Source organism: Zalophus californianus, chromosome 10, assembly GCF_009762305.2.
Source record: "Zalophus californianus isolate mZalCal1 chromosome 10, mZalCal1.pri.v2, whole genome shotgun sequence".
NCBI classification, from domain to species: domain Eukaryota; kingdom Metazoa; phylum Chordata; class Mammalia; order Carnivora; family Otariidae; genus Zalophus; species Zalophus californianus.
The window spans coordinates 46706733-46732285 of NC_045604.1; the positions used below are offsets into that span (position 1 = coordinate 46706733).

Consider the following 25553-nt stretch of genomic DNA (forward strand, 5'->3'; position numbering starts at 1 on the left):
TCTGGGGGAAGAGCATGATAGGCAGGTAAAGCTGGGATGTTCCTCTCTCAGATATCTAGAGGAAAGAACTTAAGGTGGGATCATGCCTAATATATTGGAAGAACAGGGGCCCAGAAGAAAAAAAAAACAAAGAAGAAAGAAAAGAAAATGAAGGCCAGATCATGTAGTGTCTTGTAGATTATAACAATTTTGCTTTTTACTCTAAAAAAAATTAGAATGCATTGCAGGTTTTGAGCCTGGGATCAATGTTATCTGTCTTACGTTTTTGCAGTACTACATTGACCATTGTAATGAGCAGAGGCAAGGGTAGAAGCAGAAAGACCTGTTGTGAACGATGATTTGGAGTCTGAGGAGAGATTATGTTAACAGAGAAGGGGTGGGAAGTGGCTGGATTCTGCATATACTCTGAAGCTAGGATTTCCTAGCTAGATTGCCACTGCAGTATGAAAAAGAAAAGAGTACAGATGACTCAGATGCCTGAGAACAAAAGGCATTAATAACTGGAAGGACAAAATAGCCATCAACTGATATGGTGAAGGCTACCGATGAAACAGGATGGTGAAAGGGAAATTGGGGGTTCAGTTATGGACATGAGTTTGAGATGTCTTTTGGGCATACAAGCAGAGAGGTGAAATGGGAAGTTCAGTGTAATTGGAGTGTGGAAGAAAGATCTGGGCTGCAAATACTGGTATTTTCAGATAGTATTTGCTATCTATATGCTGATGATAGTATATGAGACTGGATGACATCACTAAGGAACCAAGTCAGATAGAGAAGAGGACCGAAGACTGAGCCCTCTCACATGCCAACATCAAGATGTTAATATTGAAGGGAAGCCAGGAAAAAGAGGTGGAAATGGAGCAACCAGTGAGGTAGGAAGGAAACTAAGAGAAGGGGGCATAGCCTGGAAGCCAAGTGAAGACATGGTTTCACAGAGACAGGGTGTCAAATGATGCCATTCCAGTACATCTAGTAAGATGAGTGCCAAGACTGGCTGTTGCATTTAGCAAGTGAAACTTAAGAATTGCAGGTAGTGTTGCCCATACCCTTTCCATCTCCTTTGATAATTTCTCTTTGGTGCCACATTACCAAGAAAGCCAGCTACCAGCTAAGATGCTACCAAACTTTGAAATTATGTGTTCTTTATCTGTACATTGTAGAGCTGCAGTACACTTGATGTTTAGTAAACTTGAGAACTTTTGTAGAGTTTCCTGAGATCTTATTACTATAAATTGCTATAGTTCTGTAGGATATGGGCTTTTGTTTCAACTCCTATACATTTTAAATTATGTTATGCAAAAGCTAGCCAGATAGTTCAGACCACAAGGTGGAAATTTAAACTGTCTTTAAATAAGAGTGCTCCTTTGGGAACCAAGCTATGCAATTTTATGTGTTTTATGGAATATGATCTAAGACTATGTAATTTTAACACTATAATTTTTCTTTATTTAAGCCAGAGGATTCTGGCACGTATACCTGTGTTGCTAACAACGCTGCAGGTGAAGACACACATACGGTCAGCCTGACTGTACATGTTCTCCCCACTTTTACTGAACTTCCCGGAGATGTGTCATTAAATAAAGGAGAACAGCTACGATTAAGCTGTAAAGCCACTGGGATTCCATTGCCCAAGTTAACATGGACCTTCAACAACAATATTATCCCAGGTTGGTCATTTAATTCTTAAGTAAATAAATACACCCATAAAGAACTCTAAACCAATCTCCATTTCCTTTAGCTGCAGGAATTGATTGAAAAGTTACATGAAGAGATGGGGCACCTGGGTGGCTCATCAGTTGAGCATCTGACTGTTGGTTTCAGCTCAGGACATGATCTCAGGGTATAGGATCGAGCCCCACCTCCGGGCTCTGGGCACAGCAAGAAGTCTTTGAGAGATTCTCTCTCTCCCTCTCCCTCCCCCTCAGCCCCTCCCCCTGTGCTTTCTCTCTCTCTCTCAAATAAATAAATAAATAAAACCTAAAAATAAAAAGTTACATGAAGAGTTGATTGCTTTAACTTCTATAAAATATATACCTTTGCCTGGATTTTACCTTATACCCAGTATATATGTTCTTTTTTTCATTCTTTCGAAGGATAAGTTAATCACAGGACCATATATGACAGGATATTAGTAGATGTTTTTACCTAAAAATAATCTCCCTTGGGGCGCCTGGGTGGCTCAGTCGTTAAGTGTCTGCCTTCGACTCAGGTCATGATTCCAGGTCCTGGGATCGAGCCCCGCATCGGGCTCCCTGCTCCGCGGGAAGCCTGCTTCTCCCTCTCCCACTCCCCCTGCTTGTGTTCCCTCTCTCGCTGTGTCTCTCTCTGTCAAATAAATAAATGAAATGTTTGAAAAAATATAAAAAATAATCTCCCTCCCCCAGGAGAAGACAATATTGTATACACAGGTACCTAAACTTATCCTCCCTGATAAATGGATTAAGGTGGCTACTGTTGGAGTCCTGAAGATTCGCCTAATTTGACAGAGGAGAGCTCTGTTCTCACTGCATGAATTAACATCAATTAACCTCTCTTATAATGTAAATCAATTATATAGAAAATTTTTGGTCACTATGTGCACTACAAGTTAAAGTAGTGCCTGGAACCCAGAAGCACTCATCTCTGGGAGGACACGTATCTCCTTATTTGTCAGACCATGTCATCAGCTCAAAGATGTTATCAGTTAATAAGAAGTTTTCATACCCAAAATTGAGTTCTGAAATACTGCACTATTGCATTTAATAAATGTCTTCCTAGAAAAGAAGTAATAAGCTTAAATTCTTTTGTTCTAAAGATTTATGTTAATGACTGAAATTCATCGACTGTGTTACCTTAATAATGATAGTATACCTCATTAAGGAAAAATAGTCTAAAAAAATCTAAGCAGTACTGTTTTCTGACAGTATAATACTAATTCAGCTATTTAAATTTTTAAAGCTTGACTTTCCACTTCATATTCAGCAGTATGAAATCTTTTGAAATAATTTGAATGGGGGAAAGCATGCAAGGTAAACATACCAACATAATTAGATATTTGCTGGTCTAATCAGAATCTTATTTAGTATATGTTGTTTGAGGATTAGCATGTTTACCTTATTCTCTATTCCACATATTATAACTACCTTTATAAATATTTATATCAGCAATCATTTATGGAGAAGTTTAAATTATTACAAATTTAATCATGTCATTATTACCTAACTAGCATATGTTTTCATGATTTCCCCTCTGACCTGCCAAGTCCGTTGAATTACAGCTGGAAAGGTTTTCATGTTTTTGATGTAAATTGTTTGGGAGGAAAAGGGGTGGTGAGATAAATAAAGTGGAAAATGTCATAGGTCTGAATGAAAGATTTTTGAAACCCAGAGAGACTAGGAGCCAGATTTAGGCAACACTTAAAAGGTGTACTTTAAATCTAAAATAATTTTAAAAGATGTTTATTTTCATTCTCTTTTCCTGTTCCTTCTGCTGTTTTTCATCCTTCAAACAAGTGTCTAGAGACATAGCAAATAGCTCAGGGGAAGAAATTTGTGGAAAAGGCTCTCTTCTCCAATGTCATGATGAGATCTCTAGTTCAATTTCAGACCAACTCATAAATCCAACCTGCAAAATATTGAGCTGTTGTGATTATTTTCTTAGGTTACTGAGAAGCATTTAGTAGTTTCCTGACTTGTTTCTTTCAGCCCACTTTGACAGTGTTAATGGACATAGTGAACTTGTTATTAAAAGAGTGTCAAAAGAGGATTCAGGTACTTACGTGTGCACCGCAGAGAACAGCGTTGGTTTTGTGAAGGCAATTGGATTTGTTTATGTGAAAGGTAGGTAAACATGCTCTATTTTTAATTTATCATTTATTTATAATGAATAATTTGCATTTTGCTTCCTTATTATGTAGTAATACACTATAACTTCAGTTTATTAATCCATCTAGTCCTGTTTCACAGATGTGCAAATTCATAAGAAATAATACATTATCAACGTTCAACTCAAAAGTAGGTAAGCAAAGAGATCATTTGGTACAAAATGGAATCATCTGCTTAGATTATTGAAACTAACCAAATTATCCGGTTGATTAGCATGAGCAGTGATTCTGAAAATTCATGGGGTTCAAAAGTGGCTTCTCCCTTCTTCACTAAATTATCTCTAAATAGGTCAAAATCACAAAGAAATGATCAGAGCTTCCTTTTACTTACAATTATCTGTTGTTATTTCCCAGAACCTCCAGTCTTCAAAGGTGATTACCCTTCTAACTGGATTGAACCACTTGGTGGTAATGCAGTCTTGAATTGTGAAGTCAAAGGAGATCCTGCCCCAACCATCCATTGGAACAGAAAGGGGGTGGATGTTGAAATTAACCACAGAATCCGTCAACTGGTCAATGGCTCTCTGGCCATTTATGGCACTGTAGTAAGTCACACTGAAATTGTTGATGGGCACTTTAACCGCCACAATTAATGCCTCTCTATAGGTGCCATGAATTGGAAAATTTCTCTTGCATTTCTAATTAAATCATAAAATCTTAATCAATGGACTTTTATAAAAAACTGAAACAGTGGTTCAAATTGATTATTTTTAGCCTTTTCAAAGAAATACAAGCAACAAAATAATTCTGCTGCTTTGTTCCCAATCATTGATCTATTATTATTTAGCATCATTAGATAACTTCCTCAAATCTGTATTAGAGCAAGGAAATTGAAGTTTTACAAACAAAATGACAAATAAATTATAGGGTAACTTTCATCACTAAGCTGATAACTATTTTAGGCTTTCCAAAAGCTTCAGTAATTCAGAAAATGAGTGTTGCTTTAAGTTATTCTAATTTTAGGGTCAAGTGAGTGAGCTATTTTATCTAAAAATTTCTCAACTAGACTACATATGGGTAATTTTCTATCACATTGTTGAATTAATTGAAATAATAATTAAAATATAATATTTAATGACCTAATCCAATGAACCACTCTTCGTCTCTCATTCTCCTGGGTTTTATTTCAACATCGGATGTTGTTCCTTGTCCTTTCAATTTTGAGATGATTTCTACCTTTAGCTGCTATAACACTAGTGAGACTTAGATTTCTTCATTACCACATTCCCCCTTTTCCTCTACACAAGTATTACTACTTCTGAAGTCCTTGGTACTTCTTCTAATACTACCAATGTTAATACTGATACTAATTATTTTTACCATACAATTTCAGATTTTTAAATATTTATCTCCAACCTTGCAACTCTTCCAAGTTCCATTCCAAGTTTCTTATTGAAAATTTCTATTTGGATAATACATTGACACCCCCAATTAAACATCTGTCTTCCTTCTCCCAACCTCCTCTACTTCCTGCAATTCAGTTCTCCTTTATTGACTTGGTGTTTCTATTAACAAATTCTCCTATTCACAAGACTTTTAGCAAAATCTGTGACTCTAATTAGTCACCAAACCTAAATTCATAGAGTACTTATTTTGTATACCATATATCTATAAATTTGTGAATTATATTCTGTGATTTATCATTATCAGTAAATTAGTTTTTCCTTTCTCTCCTGAAGTTCATGCTCTCTAGATAGAGACCACCCTTAATTTTTAAATAACCCCCATTAGAAAGGTCTCAATATTTGTTAATTTGTCCTCATTACTTTAATGCTTTTTAAGGTATCTGGAACAAGAGGGGCACCTGGGTGGCTCAGTCAGTTAAGCATCCGACTCTTGAGATCGAGCCCCGCATTGGGCTCCATGTTGAGCATGGAATCTGCTTAAGATTCTCTCTCTCCCTCTGCTCCTCCTTCTCTTTCTCTCTCTCTCCCTAAAAAAAAAAGGAAAAAGAAAGAAAAAAAGATATATGGAAAGATAGTATAGGCATTTTTCTTCAGTGAGATAATTTTGTATAGGAGATTATAAAAAATATTATTTTTGCCTCAGTTTCCTAGCAATTATTATTCCCAGAGAGCAATAATCAGCTGTTTTGAAACCATTTAGGCTGGGAATTTTTTTCTCCTTCTTTTTCTCATTTTTAAATCTATTTATGAAGGTAAATATATGTAGTTTTGTCTACTTCCATGAAAAATCCCTTCTCAAAAATGAAATTTTATAGTAGCCTCATGGTGAAAAAAGTTATTTGTCCTGCTCTGTAGGCTCACATTTTTGTAAAGCACTGCTTATTTCCGTAGAATGAAGATGCTGGTGATTATACATGCGTAGCTACCAATGACGCTGGGGTGGTGGAGCGCAGCATGAGTCTGACTCTGCAGAGTAAGCTGCTTTATTCAACTCTACGTGAACACCTGATTGGAGGAATGTTGCCTAATAAAGAATGTTCCTGTTTTTAAAGTTTATAGCAAGTATATTATCAGTAGCTTTCAGAGCATGTGTAATTTAGTTTGCTGCTGCTGATGGAGCAATTTGTTATCAAGCATAAGATTGATACAGTTTTGAATAGATACTTTTTCTATTTTATCTAACACCTGCAGTTCAAGACTGTGGTTGCTGAGCAGCAGAGCTTTCTTTTGGTTTGCAATATATTCAGCCAGGTACCCTTCATGTAGTTTACCATGGTTCTGATAATGTGCTTACAAAAATGTCATTTTGTGGCACTTTAAAATGTGTATTAAAAGTATGGTGATTAACATAACATAATAAAAAAATTTGAAAAAAGTAAAGACTAATATAAATGAATTCAAAAGTGCTCTAGGTTGACTGCTATCAATCTTCCATGAAATAATTATATATTCTGGGCAGGACTATCGTGCTCATCATGAAGCTCTTCAGTATAAGCCATCAGAAGGACAGTCTCCAGAACCACTTCAGGATTGACCTGAGGATAGCATCACTGGGTTGAGAATTTAAGTGAACAAACTTATTTTGTGAATAGGCTCAGTATTTAATGGGATAAATTTATGTTTTCTTCGTTCACTTTTGAGAGATGCTGTAGGCTAGCATTTACTAACAGTTATTTGCTAAACTACTATTATCTAAGACTTTAACTTTTTAAAATCATTTTCAGAATTTAGCATTTAATAATAGATATTTAGTAAATATCTAAGACAGTGTTTTCTCCCCAGCTTTATTGAGGTATAATTAATAAATAAAACTGTATATAATTAAACTGTACAAAGTGAAAATTTTATATATATATATATATATATTTTTTTTTTTTTACATACACTGTGAAATGATTGCACCAGTCAAGTTTATTAACACATCCATCACTTCACGGTTACCATTTTTTGGTTTTGATTGTTTTGGTGAGAACACTTAAGGTCTACTCACTTTACAAATTTCAAGGATACCGTGCAGTATTATTTACAGTCACCATGCTATACCTTAGATCTTTAGAACTTATTCATCTTACAAGTGAAAGTTTGTATCCTTTGACCAACATCACCCATTTACCCCAATCTACTCTGTTTCTATGAATTCAACTTTTTTTTCTTTTTTAGATTCCACATACAAGTGATATATCATACACTATATATCTCTGTCTAACTTAATTAGTTTACCATCTTGCCCTCCAGGTCCATCCATGTAGTTGCAAATGGCAGGATTTCCTTCTTTTTATTGCTAGACAACATTCCAGTATACATATGTATACTCATTTTCTTTATCCATTCATCCATCACCAGACATTTAAGCTGTTTCCATATCTTGCTAAGACAATGTTTTATTAAAGTACATATTTATCAAACAATAGCCTTGTGGGATGTTATTAGGAAAAAACTAGAGTTCCATGGTCAAACAAGGCTGAGAGAAAATCGATTAAACAAAGTTCATTCATTTATCAAATATATAAAGAGCCCCTACTACATGCCAAGCCCTGCTTAGTTGCCAGGTTTCTTTACTGCAGATCTTTCCTGAAATGTTAATATGTTGATGTGTTATAACAGCAAGAGAAAGGTATAATATGCCATGTTTCCCAAATAAATGTTATTTCCACGAAACCTTCCTCCCCTCTTTGTTGGGTGAATGTGGGTAGGGTGTCACAATGATTAATCTCTCCTGGAAGAGTGTTCCACTGATCAGTTTATGAAAGCAAGCATTAGATTAGCTTATTTATGTGTACTGACAATAAGTTGATTTAAGTAAATGAGGCATATAGAAACCAAAATATAATTTGTTTAAAATTAAAGTACCAGAAGGAATGTTTTCATTTAGATGAAGTACTCATATTTAACTGATCATTATGTGACTGGTAGAATTAATTCAACCATGAAAGATGTACATATGGAATTTTATTGTTGAGTTAATTTATAGGCTTATAGGAAATTGGAAATGTTCAAATATGGTATTGAAATTAAGATTCTGAGCTTTATTTGACACTTTCTTTGACCATAGTAGAAGGAGCACATGAGCTCATTTAGTCATAATGTTATCATTTAGTGTTGAATGATTAATCTGAGGCATTTAATTTATTCAGCAGCAGTTTATTGAACACATAATGTAATCTGAACACTGGGAGAGAAATAGAAGCCCCAGCCCTGAAAGCTCCTTGAATAAAGTTAATATAAACATCAAGTAAGAAGGTATTGTGTAGGATGATGTGGACATATACATGAATAATGCATTAATGATACTGAGAGATTCAAACCTCATGTGAAATAATTACTTTTGTAAAAGACAACATGTCAGTAATACCTTTACATAAAATCCTGGCATATTAATGTCACAATAAAACACATTTTACTTCTACTTTTGTTTTATGTTCTATTATTCCAGATATACTTCTCCATCTAAAATAAAGCCATGACCCTGAATTATCTGATATTCATTACTTCTCATTGAGCAAATCATTCCACCATTCAGTTCAAGCCCACTACATCACAGCTTTCACCTTTCAAGAATACACAGGCTCCTCTTTGCTTACCTATTTAAATGTGAACCCTTCTGATTAAATAAATGTTTAAAACCTTGTATGCTGCTGCTGTCCGAAGTGAATCATCCTTTCAAAGCTAAATCCATCTCCATGCTATTTCCTTCTCTCCAAGTAGACTCCCCTCTTTTATGTATAATCTTACCTCTTTTTGAAAATCCAGTTCAAGCTTCTTCTTTTCCATGAAATCTTGTATTCTTTCTTGACACTGTAGACCAGTATAAACATTCTGCCAGTAGCTATATACAGCTACTTTGACATTTTTTTATGACTTCACTTGATCTACTAGAGATACTGTCAACCTCTCCCCCCTTCTTAGAGCTCCTTCCTTTGATTGCCAGGATACCATTCTCTCTTGATTTTCTTCCTACCTCAGTGATCAGTTCTTAGGATCATTGTATGGGCTTGTCTTCTGTTCATCTCTTAAATAATAATGTTGTAATAGTTTCTGTCTTTGGCCCTCTCCCTCACATTTTAGAATCACTTCCAAAACAATCTTATCCACTCGTGAATGACTCACAGATCTGTATTTCTAGCCCGTATCTCTTCTGAGCTGCAGATAGGAATATTCTCTCATCATCTAGACATCGCTACGTGAATGTCCCCACAGATACCTCAAGCTCAGTAGTTCCAAATGGATACAAATCATCATTCCTTACAACCTCCAAACAAATATGTTCTTCCTCCTATGTTCTACTGAACTGCCCAAACCACACTATATTGTCCATGTCAAATCCTGTAGTTGTCAGTTCCTCTCAATTCAATGACAAAATTCTGTTATTTCTTTCTTAATAGTTCTTGAATATCTTCCTTTCCTCTCCGTTTTCAGTGAATGCCTCTGATCGATTAAGTCACTATAGTTATGCTTCTGTATTACCACATATTTACTTATTCTGTACTAAATATTATTCTACCTATTCCATTAGTAAATTCTGTAGCTGTGTTATAGAACAACTAAATAATTAGAGCCACTCACCTGTCTTATCAGTGGCCTGTGAACTCCTTGAGACTAGAAGTTATAACTGTTATCTCTGTACCCTGAGCACCTAACACAGTGCCTGGCAAATAGTAGGCTCTCGGTACATGTTTATTGAATACATGAATGGTGACCAGTTATGAAAGAAAAAGTTAATGATGACTCTCCCTCAAAAAGTTATGTAAGGGAAAGACATGAATGTTCACTATGTAAAACACAAAAACAATGATAACAACAATAGTACTAATAATATTATGTGCTTCCCCTGTCAAAGAGCTAGGCTTACATCATCTTAGTGGAGTCTTAACAAGAATTCTCTGAAGGATACAAAGGCTCAAAGGCTCAGAGAGGTCCTAAGGAACAGAAGCAGAGTTGGAGCCCAGAAAGTATGACTGTAGAGCCCATGCTATAGGCAAATATGCCAATGGCCATTGCAACCTTAGTAGTTGAGAAACTACAGTGTGTTTTACAAACAAATCAGCCTATTTTTTTTTCAAATGATGTTACTCTATAATATTAATAAAAATGTTAATATTACTTTACAAAAACTAAGAAGCACTATGTTCTTTTTTCTGTAGGTCCTCCTATTATCACTCTTGAGCCAGTAGAAACTGTTATTAATGCTGGTGACAAAGTCATGTTGAATTGTCAGGCAACTGGAGAGCCTCATCCAACCATTACATGGTCCCGTCAAGGGCACTCTGTCCCCTGGGATGACCGAGTTAATGTGTTGTCAAACAACTCATTACATATTGCTGCTGCTCAGAAAGAAGATACGTCTGAATATGAATGTGTTGCTCGAAACTTGATGGGTTCTGTCCTTGTCAGAGTGCCGGTCACAGTCCAGGGTGAGTGTGATCAGAGGGATATTTACATAAAATAGCATCAGGAGGTACTGTTACCCTGGCTGGCTCAGTTGGAAGAGCATGCAACTTTTGATTTCAGGGCTGTGAGTTTGAGCCCTGTGTTGGGTGTAGAGATTATTTAAAAAAATAAATAAACTTTAAAAATAAATAAATATATAGCACCTGGGGCAATCCAAATCATAAAAATTATTAAGCATCTTAGTCTAAGTCTCCTTTTACCCTTAAGATACTTCTAGATTGTGGTGCTAGAACAAAAATCACATAATTTCTAGATTGGAGGGAATAAAACAATGCAGATTAGAGTAGTAAAATACCAAGCTCTAACAATTCAAAATCCCAAACTGAAGTTTTGATTCAAAACTAAGTCAAATTTATTCTCAGAAATCCATGCATTTATTTTTCTTTAAAGAATGACATAACCAAAAGGTAAACAGTATTTGAACTTCTTGGTCTCTCACTCTTTTGGCAGCCATGTCTGCATGAGTCAGTATTAGAGCTGGGAACAAACTCTAGTTAACTGTTTGAAATTCTTCTTTCCCATATAGATTTTAATTTTACCATCAAGGACAGCACCCATAAGCAGTTGCTCAGCAATTATAGATTCAGCTCTAGACCCAGTGCATAAATGAAATTCAATTTATGTTTTGTTGTTTACAAACACAGAGACAAAGTACAATGTTTTATTTGCAGTTCATGGTGGATATTCCCAGTGGTCTACTTGGAGAGCCTGCAGTGTCACCTGCGGAAAAGGCATCCAAAAGAGAAGTCGTCTTTGCAACAACCCCTTTCCAGCCAATGGTGGGAAGCCTTGCCAAGGGTCAGATTCAGAAATGCGAAACTGTCAACGTAAACTGTGTCCAGGTACATCTCTTTATTCAACGGATAGGCACATGTTTAATAGATACTCATCTCTGTTCCCTAACTATGGATTATCTCAGTGTTAATGCTTTAAATTGCAAATTATCTGACAGTGTAATGTTTCACCTTTGTATAGTGGATGGTAGCTGGTCAGAATGGAACCCTTGGGAAGAATGCACAAGGAGTTGTGGACGTGGCAACCGAACCAGGACCAGAACTTGCAATAATCCATCAGCTCAATATGGTGGGAGGCCATGTGAAGGAAATGCAGTAGAAATAATCATGTGCAACATTAGGCCCTGCCCAGGTGAGAATCCACTGATGAGCAAAACTTGGCTATTTTTAACTCCAGTAAAGGGGTTATAATGACCTTTTCTCCTTTGTTCTAAAAAGATGTTATAGCCTCTACCCTGGAATATATTTATTCTCTGTGTTATTAATTCTGTCTCATTAATAAAGTTATGAAAGGTATGACATTAATCAATGTTAAGTAAAATCCCTGATTTAATTGAATACCTTTATGTTCCACCAACTGTGGTGTATTTTTAATCATGTAGAGAAAACATAGTATTTACAAAATCATAGAATTTAAAAGTAATTAGGACCTTAACATCTAATGCAGCCATTCATTTTCAGGTAAGAAAAATGAAGTCTAGGGTATTTAAAGACTTTCCCAGAAACACACAATTAGAGAGGGTTGAGATAATAATAGCAACCATTCACTAAACACCTGTCATGTTCTAGGAACCATGCTAGGTGCTTTATGTACATGTTGTTTTTTACTTTATAAAACAACCCTAGTATTTTAGGGTTCTTTCAGATTAAAGCGACAGAAACCAAACCTAAATAAGCTTAAGTAGAGGATTCTACTTTCAGGTATGATTGAATTCAAGGATTTGGCCAGTGTTTTTACTAGCATGTTTTCCATCTCTCGTCTCTGCTTTCCTCTCTGGCTTTATTGTCCATTAAACTCTTTCCAAGCAGTGGAAAAAATGACTGCTGGCAGCTCCTGGCTCACAGGGGCCTTATAATGTAAGGCCTCAGAAAAAAAAAGAGTCTTGCTCTCTCTCTCTTAGAATTCCTATCAACCTCTGAAAAGGAGCCCTGTTTGATTTTGTTTGGGTCTCATGCTCACCTCTGAACTCAGCTAAGTCCAGATACTTGGATAACCAGCTTGAGCTGCCTACCTAGCATGTGTCAGGAGGGTCAGGCTCCTGGTTTGACAGCCAGAAAGAAATCATATGGGATAGAAGTGTATGGTCATTCATTTATTCATTCATTATTCATTCATTTATCCAACAAATATTTATTGAGCACCCACTCTGTGCTCAAGGCATTGTTTTCACTGCTCCAGTTAGAATGGTAAATAGATAATATCATTCAGATATTTATAAGCCTACCGAACAAATGCCAAGAGTTGCAGGGAGAAAGCAAACCTGGAGAGACACCTTAGCTGAGATGATTTAAATGAAGGAAGTGGCGGGATGAGGACAACCAAAATGTAATAGATGCTGACTACACTGGGTATTGCGTCCTATTGTATAAATGAGGAAACCAAAATTCAGAAAATAGATGATAATTCACTGACATTACATAGCTAGTAAAAAGTGAATCCAGGATTTGAATCCAGGTCTGTCTGATTCCTAAGCCTTTGTGCTTAGATCCTGGGTATCTGGATTTGCAGCTCAGAACTTACATTGCACTAGTAAATATAAGTAAAATACTGTCATGAAATCTTAAAAAAAAATAAGCCAAAGCCAAAACTGTTCTTTTAATCTTAAAGAATTAGAAAGCTGATTATAATAGCATAATATATCAAAGTCAAAAGAGCCAGAACACCTGATTAGAGCAGTCTTTGTACAGATTGTCAGTTATGATACTGATACAATGAAAAGCAAAATATTTGTAGATGTCTGAAAATAAAAGTCAGGTTTTTTTCTCTTCATGTTGAGTAACTATCGGTTTACTGATATTTGCTCACTGTTCTACTGGCTTACTATTTTTGAGACTTTCTCTGGTTATTCCCCAGTCCCTAAATTAATTGAATTTAACTATTGTTTTGGCAAAATATCAGTGGTATCCTGAGACCAGCAAATGAAAACATGTATCTCTTTCCAGTTGAAAGTTTAGTGACATCATATTACTAGCTGGGCACAGACCATAGTGGGAGCATTCACACCTTTGGAAGCATTTACACCATGATGCTACAAATCAGTTTCTCTATTTCCTGAGAGGTGGTTATTAAATTTATCATCATACCATTGCAAACTGAGCAGGTAGCCTAAGAAAACCCTTTTCATCTGGGGGTTTGTCAGATTCTTAGGGATAGAAGGGATTTTCTTTTTATACATTGTTGTAATCAACTTGCTAATATTTCGTTGAGGATTTTTTCATCTATGTTCATGAGAGAAATTGACGCATAGTTTTCTTTTCTTGTAATGTCTTTGTCTGGTTTTGGTATTAGGGCAATGCTGTCCTCATAGAATAAGTTAGAATGTAATCCTTCTGCTTCTGTCCTCTGGAAGAGATAGTAAAGAATTGGTATAATTTCTTCCTTAAATGTTTGGGAAAATTCAGGTTGAACCCATTGGCACAGTGCTTTCTGTTTTGGAAAGTTATTAATTTTGATTCAATTTCTTTAGTAGATACAGGCTTATTCAGATGTCTGTTTCTTCTTGTGCAGGTTTTGGCAAATTGTGTCTTTCAAGAAATTGGTCCATTTCATGTAGGTTGTCAAATTTAAGTATAGTCATAGTATCACTTTATTAACCTTTTAATGTTCATAGGATCCATAGTAATGCCCCTCTTTCATTTCTGATACTAGTAATTTGTGTCCCAATCTCTCTTTTTCTTCCTCTGGCTAGATGCTTATTGACTTTATTGATAATTTCAAATATCCAGCATTTGGTTTCATTGATTTTATCTATTGATTTCCTTTTGTCAGTTTCACTGATTTCTGCTCTAATTTTTTTTTCTTCTGCCTACTTTGGAATTAACTTTCTCTTCTTCTAGTTTCCTGAGGTGGAAACTTAGATGATTGATTTAGATCTTTCTTTTCTAACATATGCATTCAATGCTATAAATTTCCCTCCTAGCACTGCTTTTGCTGCATCCCACAAATTTTGATAAGTTGTGCTTTCATCTCCATTTAGTTCAAAATATTTTTAACTTCTGTTGAGATTTCTTCTTTGAACTATGTATCATTTTGAAGTGTGTTGTTTAATCTCCACATATATGAGGGTTTTCCAGTTATCTTTCTGTTATTGATTCTCTTAATTCTACTGTGGTCTGACAGCAGATATTATATGATTTCTATTCTTTTAAATTTTTTAAAGATGTGTTCTATACCCAGAATGTGTTGTGTCTGGGTGAATGTTGCTGGTGAGCTTGAGAAGAATGTGTATTCTGCTGTTGTTGGATGGTATAGCCTGTAAATGTTTAATTATGTCCATTTGATCAATGGTAATGTTGAATTCAACAATTTCCTTACTGGTTTTCTGCCTGCTACATCTGTGCATTTGTGATAGAGGGGTGTCATAGTCTCCAACTATGATAGTGGTTTCATCTGGGTTTGTTGGTTTTTTTTTATAATTCTGTTAATTTTTGCTTCACAGAGTTTGACTCTTTTTAGTAAGAACTTATTCTTAATACTGTCAAAATTACAGAAATTTGCAAGAATAGTACAGTACAATAGTAAGATTCTTGCTTAGGTCCAGAGTCCTTGCACCTAAGCACCATGCTCTATTGCTTTTCCAGAATCAGAACTGCGACCTAGTGTAGCACAAATTCATCTATTACAATTCGGATTTTTCTTACATACTAATTCCTCCATAGCTGCTTTCTTTTGTATTATTTATATACCACAGTGTTTTATACTTTATCTGGTTTATATTATCATTCTAAATTTTTTCTTTTCATTTCATTCATATAAAAGAAACATTTTAACTCTGCCACATATTATGTCATTAAATTAAATTCTGGTTGGGGTGTTCTGTACTGATTTAAAAAAATAAAAGTTCTTCAGACAAACACCTCTACTTATATGTAATAGAAACTTCACAGATAATAAATGAATAAGCATCACCCAATTGTAATCCTCCAATTTAAAAAAATGCATCAGTGGCTTTTTGTTAACCAACAGCCTTGAAAATTGAACATATTAAAATAATTGGAATAGCTGACTTTTTTCAATCACACAGTCCATACATCAGTAATCCAAATTAATAAAGAAGTAGTTTTGAGTAATATCTGCCTTATATTTAAAGGCTTTGTTCTTTCTCTTTTTCTTTTCTTTTCTTTCCTTTTTTTTTTTTAGGGTTAATCAAATACTTTTTAGTCCAGATTCTCATTGGCTAAAACACATGTGTATGACTATGCTTGTCTGTGTCTACTAAGTACACGGATATGTAATAAACACAACTAGAAAATAGTTAATTGAAAGAAAATCTAAGGTGTGTTTTAAACTATTTTCTAAACAAAGCAGGCAAATGATAATTTAATGTCATTACTTGGTTTTCAACTAATTCTTTTGGTGTCTGATAGGTTGTGTTAAGAGAATATTTAGACAATGACCTTAAGGCCCTATTTTGGTTCATATCTTGGTTCAATTGGGTGACCACAAAAACATATTTTATGAGCTCCATTTCTAGAAAATACCCTTAAAGCAAAAATATCACTTGATACTGACTTATACATGAGAGAAACCATAATGTTGATTCTTAGCCCATGCACCTGGTAGGAAACACAAAGTTGTTTCAGTCTTGCGGTTACATGGTATAATATGTTAGTTACCAAAAGGAAGGCCTTAATATCACTCCGTGGAAACTACTGGTCAAATTTTTGGTGTTTAGGAAGCAGGTGAGTATGTTACTCAGAATTTTTAATTCATGAACATTATGTAATGGAGACAATTTTTTAAGGAGTTACAACTGTGCAAATCATCATGTTGTTGAACGATCTAAGTGTATTTTTAAACATGAAGATGAATCAGGCTTAAAGATGTGGTCTTGAGTCTAGAGTCCAAGTTATCATTATGGAAATGATTGTATTGTTTATAATTGCATCTAGATCTGTCATACAGCCTTGCTCCTAAGCTTCTGGTTCCTTCCACTTTTCCCAGAGCATAAAGCACAAACAAATGCTTATCTAGGATTTTTTAAACTTAGATTGGGTTTACATATGGTAGTTTGGTTACATTCTATTTTAATAAAATAGTCCCTTTGGATAATTGTAAGCATTCATTTTGGCATTAGTAGCCTTCTGAATTTTCCTATAAACACTAATTCCCATGAAAATCTAACCAGAAGGAGAAAGGAGAACATTATTTATGTTTCCTTTGGTTCAATTTCAGTTATTTTAGATTCCAGGCTAATTTAACTCATTACTGAGTTAATTTACTTGTATAATTTTGTTTATTTAACAAATGTGGTTCTGTGCCTTGCAACTTGCAACTTGTCTCATGGGATATTTGTAGTTCATGGAGCATGGGGCACTTGGCAGCCTTGGAGCGCATGCAGTGAAAGTTGTGGTAAAGGTGCCCAGATAAGGACCAGACTGTGCAATAATCCACCACCATCATTTGATGGATCCTATTGTGATGGGGCAGAAACACAGATGCAAGTTTGTAATGAAAGACACTGTCCAGGTAAGAGAAATACAGTGTTTTTACCCATAATAAATTGACATCTACCTCTTATTTGAGTAGCATGTCAGTAAGAATCAATGTCAATAAGAACATCACCCAACGTAACAATGCTCAGGGTATTGTAGTAACAGAGCACATATGTTTTTCCTTAACCCAGTTGATGGCAAGTGGGCAGCTTGGACCAGTTGGAGTACCTGTACTGTGTCCTGTGGAGGAGGTGCCAGACAGAGAACAAGGGAGTGCTCTGATCCTGTCCCCCAGTATGGAGGAAGCAGATGTGAAGGGAGTGATGTCCAGAGCGATTTTTGCAATAATGACCCTTGTCCAAGTGAGTGTTGGAAATAGTGAGTCAACATTATACTTTCTTAAAGTTTTGTTATGGCCTTAAGTCCTTAAAGTTATAATATACTGGCACAGCTGGGTGGCTCAGTTGGTTAAGCATCTGCCTTCAGCTCAGGTCATGATCCCAAGGTCCTGGGATCAAGTCCCGATGGCGCTCCCTGCTCAGTGGGGAGTCTGCTTCTCCCTCTCCCTCTGCCCCTCCCCTACGCTCATATGCTCTCTCTCTCAAATAAATAAAATCTTTAAAAATAAAAAAAAATAAGAATTTTTAAAAAGTCATAATATACTGTTACTTGATGCATCTACCTTTGGTGTAGAATATCCAAGTGTTGTACAGTCGCTGCTGTGCCTGTGTAATACCATAGGTGTAACTGATTTATATATAGGCAAGGGCTGTGTCCTATGTCATTGCCTCTCTAGGACCAGCTGCAGAATGCAAGGACAAGGCCACTCTTACGGTGTTGATGATATCTTTACAGAGGCGAGCGGTGGCTCTTTTCCTTAATTCAGTCACCCAGCTAGATTTTAAGACCCTAACCGCATCTGAATCCACTGTATCTGGATTTTATAGTCTTGACTCATCAAGAGCAGAGCTCTTGTCTCATTCATATCCTTCATCTCCTGGAATACTGTAAGACTCAGTAAGTGTATATTAAATGGAATTTCTCAATGATGGGAATGTATACCCAGTTTCTAGTCAGAATAACAGCTAAACCATCTGCCTTTGGAAGTTTCCTATTCATCGATTCGTATATTTCTTTTCAGTTCCTGGGGAGAGTCTTACCATACTTTTTGGATGAATGTCACTGTTTAGCACCTGTTCCAATGGTTCTCTGTTGTAGTTCATGGTAACTGGAGTCCTTGGAGCGGCTGGGGAATGTGCAGCCGGACGTGCAATGGGGGGCAGATGCGGCGGTACCGCACATGTGATAACCCTCATCCCTCCAACGGTGGAAGAGCTTGTGGGGGGCCAGACTCCCAGATCCAGAGGTGCAACACTGACATGTGTCCTGGTGAGCCCCCCGACTCCTGGCAGTAGAATAAGTAAAGCATTTCACTTAGTGCTCATTGTAGCTAGCCCCATCATTTCAGATCTTAAAATGAGAGTTGTATAGGTAGGGTCACCTGAACTGTAGATTTTAAAACCCATGGGTTAATATTGGCCATTCTATTCTTGTTCACAGTGGATGGAAGTTGGGGAAACTGGCATAATTGGGGCCAGTGCTCTGCCTCTTGCGGAGGAGGTGAAAAGATTCGAAAACGGCTGTGCAACAATCCAGTGCCATCTAAAAGCGGGCGCCCCTGTCCAGGAGATGCTACTCAGGTGTCCAGATGCAATATGCAAGCATGTCCAGGTAAGCAACTAAGTTAGACTTTGGTGGAACCATTGCTAATTTATCTACAGCCTTCTTGCAGATTAGAAAAGGATATCCCTCTGAGCCCACAAATTGCAAAATGGTGCCAACTTCAGAAGGAAGAATTAGGAAAAATGTATTTTTTCCCCCTTCAAGTTGGTCTACACCAAATCTTACGGCTGGATTTTAGCTGCTGCTCACCCCCATCCAGGCCCTCTTGTAAAAGGATATGGTCTGCACAGCTATAAATAGTAGTCCTAGGCTTGAGGAATACAAGGGTTTGGAACACTAGAGAAAGCCAGGCTGAGATTCCAGGCTGAAAATGAGAGTGAAACAGAAACTGAATACTTAACAGAAATACACAGTTGGGGGCTATTTTTTCATGGAAGGAAATATGGAGAACATGAATGTGGAAAGTAAAATAGGGACCAGTTCAGTTCTAGGAAAAAACGTAGGGGGAGCTCAGGTATGATAACCCAAGTCATACAACATGGCTGGATATTGTAAATGATGTAAAATTTCAGAAGGTGGGGCACCTGGGTGGCTCAGTTGGTTAAGCGTCCAACTGTTGATTTTGTCATGATCTCAGGGTTGTGAGATGGAGCCCCCATTGGGCTCTGCGCTCAGTATGGAGTCTGCTTGAGATTCTTTCTCCCTCTCCATCTATCCCTACCCCCGCTGGTGTACACTTTCTCTCTTAAATAAATAAATAATCTTTAAAAAAAATTCAGAAAGAATGAAGCCAGAATTCTAAACCTATGGACCTTAGAAAGTTTGTTGGAGTCCCAAGAAATGGTGGATAATGTTAAGGTTGCTTGTCTCAGAGGACTTTCTAAGGACTATAAGAAAATTAAAAAGAACAGTTTCACATTGTTAAAGTGCTAAGATACCACTGAACTTTCCAAAGCCTTAAGGGTGCTTTAGAAATAAAATGTCCCTGAAAATCAGAAAGGCTCATTTGGCAGAGTGAGAGAGAGGAGTTACATGAAGAGATTTATAAGAACTAGACAAGCTAAAAGGACAAGTGTCTCATCAGTCAACTGTTCAACATATCTTGTCAACATATCAACTGATTACCAAGGATTTTGAGGTTCTGACATGTAGGCATGGTGACAGTTCTAGTTTTAATTGAGGCATTTTGTAGCTCCTGAGCCTTGTTACAGGTCACTGTCAAGGGGTATTGTTCATCTAAGGGTTATTATTCTGTCATGGATACAAGAACCCCAGGAGCAGAAGGAAGTCCAAACAGGTGAACAATTTGGATTACTGAGTCTGGCAGAGAGTTTCAACGATCCCAATTAGCTACCCAGACCTAGGAGATATCTGTTGAGTGCTGGGACACAAGATCCTCTGGAGACTAGAGAACCAAGGTCAAAATGGTCAAATGACCCAGATCAAATGACCCAGAGAACTAAATGAATTAGTGATCCTTCTACCCCTCTCTCCTGCTTAAGACTGAAGATAAGAACCAAAATGGCCTCCAAGGTCCTGATTGGCCCTACTGTCTACTTTCCTGTATCATCTTGCAGTATGGTTCCCACGACTCTCCCACCACTCTCCACCCTTTGCTCCTTTTGGTTTCTCAGATATGGCAAGCCACCACCTCCCAAAAGGGTGACACATGCTATTTGCTCTACCCAGAAAGCCCTTGTCCTGCCGTCTCTGGCCTAGTTAAGACCTAACTTTCTTCAGACCTCCACTCTATTTTTACTTTCTTCTCAGACTTCCCTAGGTAGTAGATATCTCATACATTAGTACATTTCAATTTTACATTTGTTTGTGGAATTCTAATTAATGTCTGTCTCCCTCTTTCAGATATAAGTTCTATGAAGGCAGGCCTCATGCCTTTTTCTTTCTTATTATTATATCCTGTATATTGCCTATGTATAAATGAACAAATGAATGTAATCCAGAACATGAAGGCTGAACCAATGTGAAAAAAAATGTATTCTGTCACAAATAATCAAAGTAATGCAAATTAAAATGGTAAAATACTATACTTACTGATTTTTCTGAAATTAAATACAATTGTATTTCTCCCTGGTATATAATATATAACAATATCTGAAAAACCTAGTGACTTTTTAAAAATATATTCAGTTAAAAGTCATCAAGTAATGAATATTTATGAACTTTTCTATCAGCTTCTTCCCAGTATGTTTCCTGCTCTTGCTAAAGCATGCAGTTCACTTAAAAAGCATTCATTAACCACCTATTCTGTGTCAGTAACTAATAATTTTGTTGAACAATGGAAAGAAGGCATAAAATTACTGTAGAGATGCTTTTTTAAAAGTGTGTAGTTGTTTTCAACCTAATTGTATGAATTTTGCAGCACTGTTAAAAGTAAAACACCCTTCTCAATTTTTTCTCAAGTTAACTATTTTCCAGTATATATAGGTATTAAAGAAAACTTGGTAAGCCTTCCATCTGAAACCCAAGACTGAATAATACCTATTAAATACTCCACACCTATGTTGACAGTGACCTGTAACGAGGCTCAGGAACTGTTTTGAGGTGATCCTCCTCACAAAGGTGGCAGTAGATAAAGGAACATGGGTTTTGATGCCAAGCACATCTGTGTTCAGATCTTCATTCCACCACTTATGTCTCTGAACTTTATTTTCCTAGTCCGTAAACTGTGGACATTTAAAATGACTTTATAGGATTTTTGACTGGATTAAAAGAGTTACCTCATACTAAGTGCTTAGTATAGTGCATGACATGCTCAATAAACTCTCATTGTTATCATCATTTCATCACCATCAACAAACACCTTTATTTTGGCTTTGGGACTGGGTACTGATTGTATTCTTTGGATTGTGAAATAATGCCATGATATACATAGATTGGAAGGACCCTAGATTTATGTGGGAGGATGAATGTTACATGAAAGTAGAATGTTTTGAAAGCTTATTTATTTCACTCCTAAATTCAGATGTCATATGATATTTTAAATGTTTGAAAGAAGATTTGTAGCATCTTTGAATACTGGCCTTCTTTTCTCCCCTGTAACGTTGATGAAATTGTTTCCTTATCCAAGACTGTTTTTTCTTCCCCCAATAGGTGGGCCCCAGCGAGCCAGAGGAAGTGTTATTGGAAATATTAATGATGTTGAATTTGGAATTGCTTTCCTTAATGCCACAGTAACAGATAGTCCTACCTCTGACACTAGAATAATACACGCCAAAATTACCAACATACCTCGCAGCCTTGGTAAGTCTCTTTGCTTATAAAAGTTGTTAATAGCCTCTTTTTTTAAATTTATATGTTATTCTTCACTTATTTCTGCTTAAAACGTCTAGACAATGCTACTACTCAATGATCTCTATAATAGTCCTTAGTTCTATCCCAATGGCAAATTCTTAAAGACAGGTGAGATCCTGATGCTTACTTTGCTATTATTCATTATTTAGGATTCATCCTTGTAAGTAACAGGTCCTGAAGATAATAATAACAATGGATTGTATATCTTTCTTTGTCACCTTATTTATCCTTTCTTCTTTAGGTCCAGCAATGAGAAAAATAGTTTCTATTCTAAATCCCATTTATTGGACAACAGCAAAGGAAATAGGAGAAGCAGTCAATGGCTTTACCCTCACCAATGCAGTCTTCAAGAGAGAAACCCAGGTGGAATTTGCAACTGGTTAGTGTCAGCTGAACTGAATATTTTATTACTATAAAAAAATACGATTGCTTTAAAAGTTGCTGTTTAAGAAAAATAGTTTATATATATATTCCCCCAGAGAATAATTTTAAAGTTTTTGATGTAGTCTTATCACAAGTGATATAAAAGCAATTTCATATTTCTCTGTAAACTTTTACTTACTTGGATCTATAAGAGGCCATGTGTTTTCAAACAGTATAGTGATTTTTTTATACCCCAAAAGTTTTTTTCTCATCTTTTCTGCATCTTTTCTCTTTAAATCCTCAGAGAGGGTTTTAAAGGCCAAAACAGAGCAGGAAAATGAGTCATTGCTATTAAGTAAAGACTTTTATTTATGAACCTGAGGTTCAATTAGGATACTCTATAGGGATTTTTTATCAAAAAGGTGGAAGTAAAAATAAGCAAATCTATGGGCTTTTCACTTTACTCTTAGTCTTAATGAATATGGATGAGCTATTCATGGCACTTTCCAAGTGCATACATATTTTTATAGACTCCATTACAAGCCTCTTCAAAGGTGAACAGCCTCTATGGTAGTGCTCTGTAAGGAAGAAGGGCTGAGGAAGGAGCTTTAATCAGCCCGGAAGACAAGTGGGTCTTTTCATGGTCATCCGCTTACTAAGATGCCCCTTTGCTACTTCTTGAAGCATTGGAAAGAACAAAGCCCTATAGCCAGACTTGTGGTCATTGCCAGTCCACCTGGTGAAGCTGTCTGTCTCTTCTCATACCCTATTTTTGCAGAACTATCTTGCTATTGCTTATGAATTTAAAGTGTGGACTCTGGGTCACCTGGCTGGCTCAATCAGTAGAGCATGTGACTCTTGATCTCAGAGTCATGAGTTTAAGCCCCATATTGAACATAGAGCCCACCTAACAAATAAAATAATAATAAAATAAATAAAGTATAGAACCTTCACATAACTATATGCCACGTTCTTGCCACAGAAAAAGAAGGTTTAGAACCTACCACTCAATAAGCCTACCTCATTCATTCAGGGACTAAGTGTGAATTTAATCCTTTATGGTCTATGCTTATTCAAGTTTGAAGGAAAATAACAGCTGAACTGATATGTAAGGTAAATCTGCTCTGTGCTTATACAAACCATATATTTTTTGCTGTTAAAACGAATGAATTGTAATTCCCAGGGGAAATCTTGCGGATGACTCATATTGCCCGGGGCTTGGATTCTGATGGTGCTTTGCTCCTAGATATTGTTGTGAGTGGCTATGTCCTGCAGCTTCAGTCACCTGCTGAAGTCACTGTAAAGGTAAAATGCCAGGATAACTTGCCTTCACTGTTTTTTTGGAGTAATGGTAAGAGTAGGAATCAAAGATTCATAGAAAGAGCACAGAGACCTTTTGTAATTTCCCTTGTTTGCTCAGGGGAATAAATAAACCACTAAGGTTAGAAATGCCTAGCCTGTCTTTGTATAGAAATCTTCAGGAATAAGTCTTTACACACTCTTACTGGTTTTATTACCAGTAATACTTACTGGTTTATTACTGGTCCTGTTTACCAGGACCAGAATCACTGCTATGTGGATTTAAGTCATTTGTTTAATATTCTGCAGATAAAAAGAATACTAACTTATATAAAAGGTTTTGTATATTACCCATAAAGTAATTCAGAAACTAAAGAATGATAATCACCCTTTCACATCCTTTCTTTACTCTTTACCTACAACTTTGAGTCCCTTGATTAAACTATAATTTATGACAATAAAATGATGAAATCAGTGTAGTTACAATTAAAAGCTTCAAACTTTTTATTTCCTGAGCACAACTGTATGATTACTATTTTATTTAGAGCTATAGTTGACCCTTGAACAACATGGGGATGGGGTGCCAACTCCCCTGGGCCTTCAAAAAATCACATATGACTTTTGACTCCAAAAACTTAACTACTAATAGCCTACTGTTGACTAGAAGTCTTACCAATAACATAAACAGTCAACACATATTTTGTATGTTATATGTATTATGTACTGTATCCTTACAATAAAGTAAGCTAGGGAAAAGAAAATGTTAATAAGAAAATCATAAGGAAGAGAAAATACACTTACAGTACTGTACTGTATAAAAAAAATCATATACAATGATCCACACAGCTCGAATCATGTTGATCAAGGATCAACTGTATATATGTTTAGCCCCTTAGCCTTTATTTTTCTCATTCTGGATCTCACCGTACCCTCAGAAAAAATAATAAGATGAGCCATGCTGATCCTCAAATCTATACTGTCTTCCTTAGGATTACACAGAGGACTACATTCAGACAGGTCCCGGGCAGCTGTATGCCTACTCAACCCGACTGTTCACCATTGATGGCGTCAGCATCCCATACACATGGAACCACACCGTTTTCTATGATGAGGCACAGGGAAGAATGCCTTTCTTGGTAGAAACACTTCATGCTTCCTCTGTGGAATCTGACTACAACCAGTTAGAAGAGACACTGGGTTTTAAAATCCATGCTTCAATTTCCAAAGGTACCTTGGGTAAAGGAAAGTCCAGATCATTTTTCCATCCAGTCCTTTCTAAAAGGGTAAAAGAGGAGTGCCTGGCTGGCTCAGTAGGTACAGCCTATGGCTCTTGATCTCAGGGTTGTGAGTTCAAACCCCACATTAGATGTAGTGATTACTTAAAAATAAAACATAAGGGGGGGAAAAGTATTTAGTTCCTAAAGAAAGGGGGTGTGTGAAAGAATTGCATCAATGTCATTCAGAATAAGGATATTAGGGCACAGACTAAACCTAATGATATCAGGTTTTCATATATGTTGTCTCTGTTTTGTGGGAGGTAAAGCCCTGTGATAAACCCAGTCCCATGGGAGTTCTAGTACATTTGGATTACTAATTAATATGCTTCTCTATATAGCATGGTGGAGTTATTATTCTATTCTAGATATGCAGAAAGGTTTAAAAAATATATCCTTGTCAGAATGATGTTTTTTTTCAGGTGCTCGAGCCCATTGTTCTTGTTCTGACTCATAT

The 25553-nt window shown here is 36.4% G+C and overlaps 1 protein-coding gene across 1 annotated transcript in view; it reads left to right on the forward strand.

Moving 5' to 3' along the window:
• HMCN1 (hemicentin 1) overlaps window positions 1-25553 on the forward strand; it is a 471707-nt gene that overhangs the window by 415361 nt on the left and 30793 nt on the right. The window contains exons 83-97 of the mRNA XM_027611279.2: window positions 1454-1667; window positions 3684-3818; window positions 4217-4407; window positions 6160-6241; window positions 10410-10679; window positions 11388-11558; window positions 11692-11862; window positions 17029-17199; window positions 17357-17527; window positions 18384-18554; window positions 18726-18896; window positions 21960-22109; window positions 22402-22539; window positions 23707-23828; window positions 24812-25049. Of these exons, the coding sequence (XP_027467080.1) occupies window positions 1454-1667; window positions 3684-3818; window positions 4217-4407; window positions 6160-6241; window positions 10410-10679; window positions 11388-11558; window positions 11692-11862; window positions 17029-17199; window positions 17357-17527; window positions 18384-18554; window positions 18726-18896; window positions 21960-22109; window positions 22402-22539; window positions 23707-23828; window positions 24812-25049 (2566 nt within the window). The remainder of the gene's footprint in view (window positions 1-1453; window positions 1668-3683; window positions 3819-4216; window positions 4408-6159; window positions 6242-10409; window positions 10680-11387; window positions 11559-11691; window positions 11863-17028; window positions 17200-17356; window positions 17528-18383; window positions 18555-18725; window positions 18897-21959; window positions 22110-22401; window positions 22540-23706; window positions 23829-24811; window positions 25050-25553) is intronic.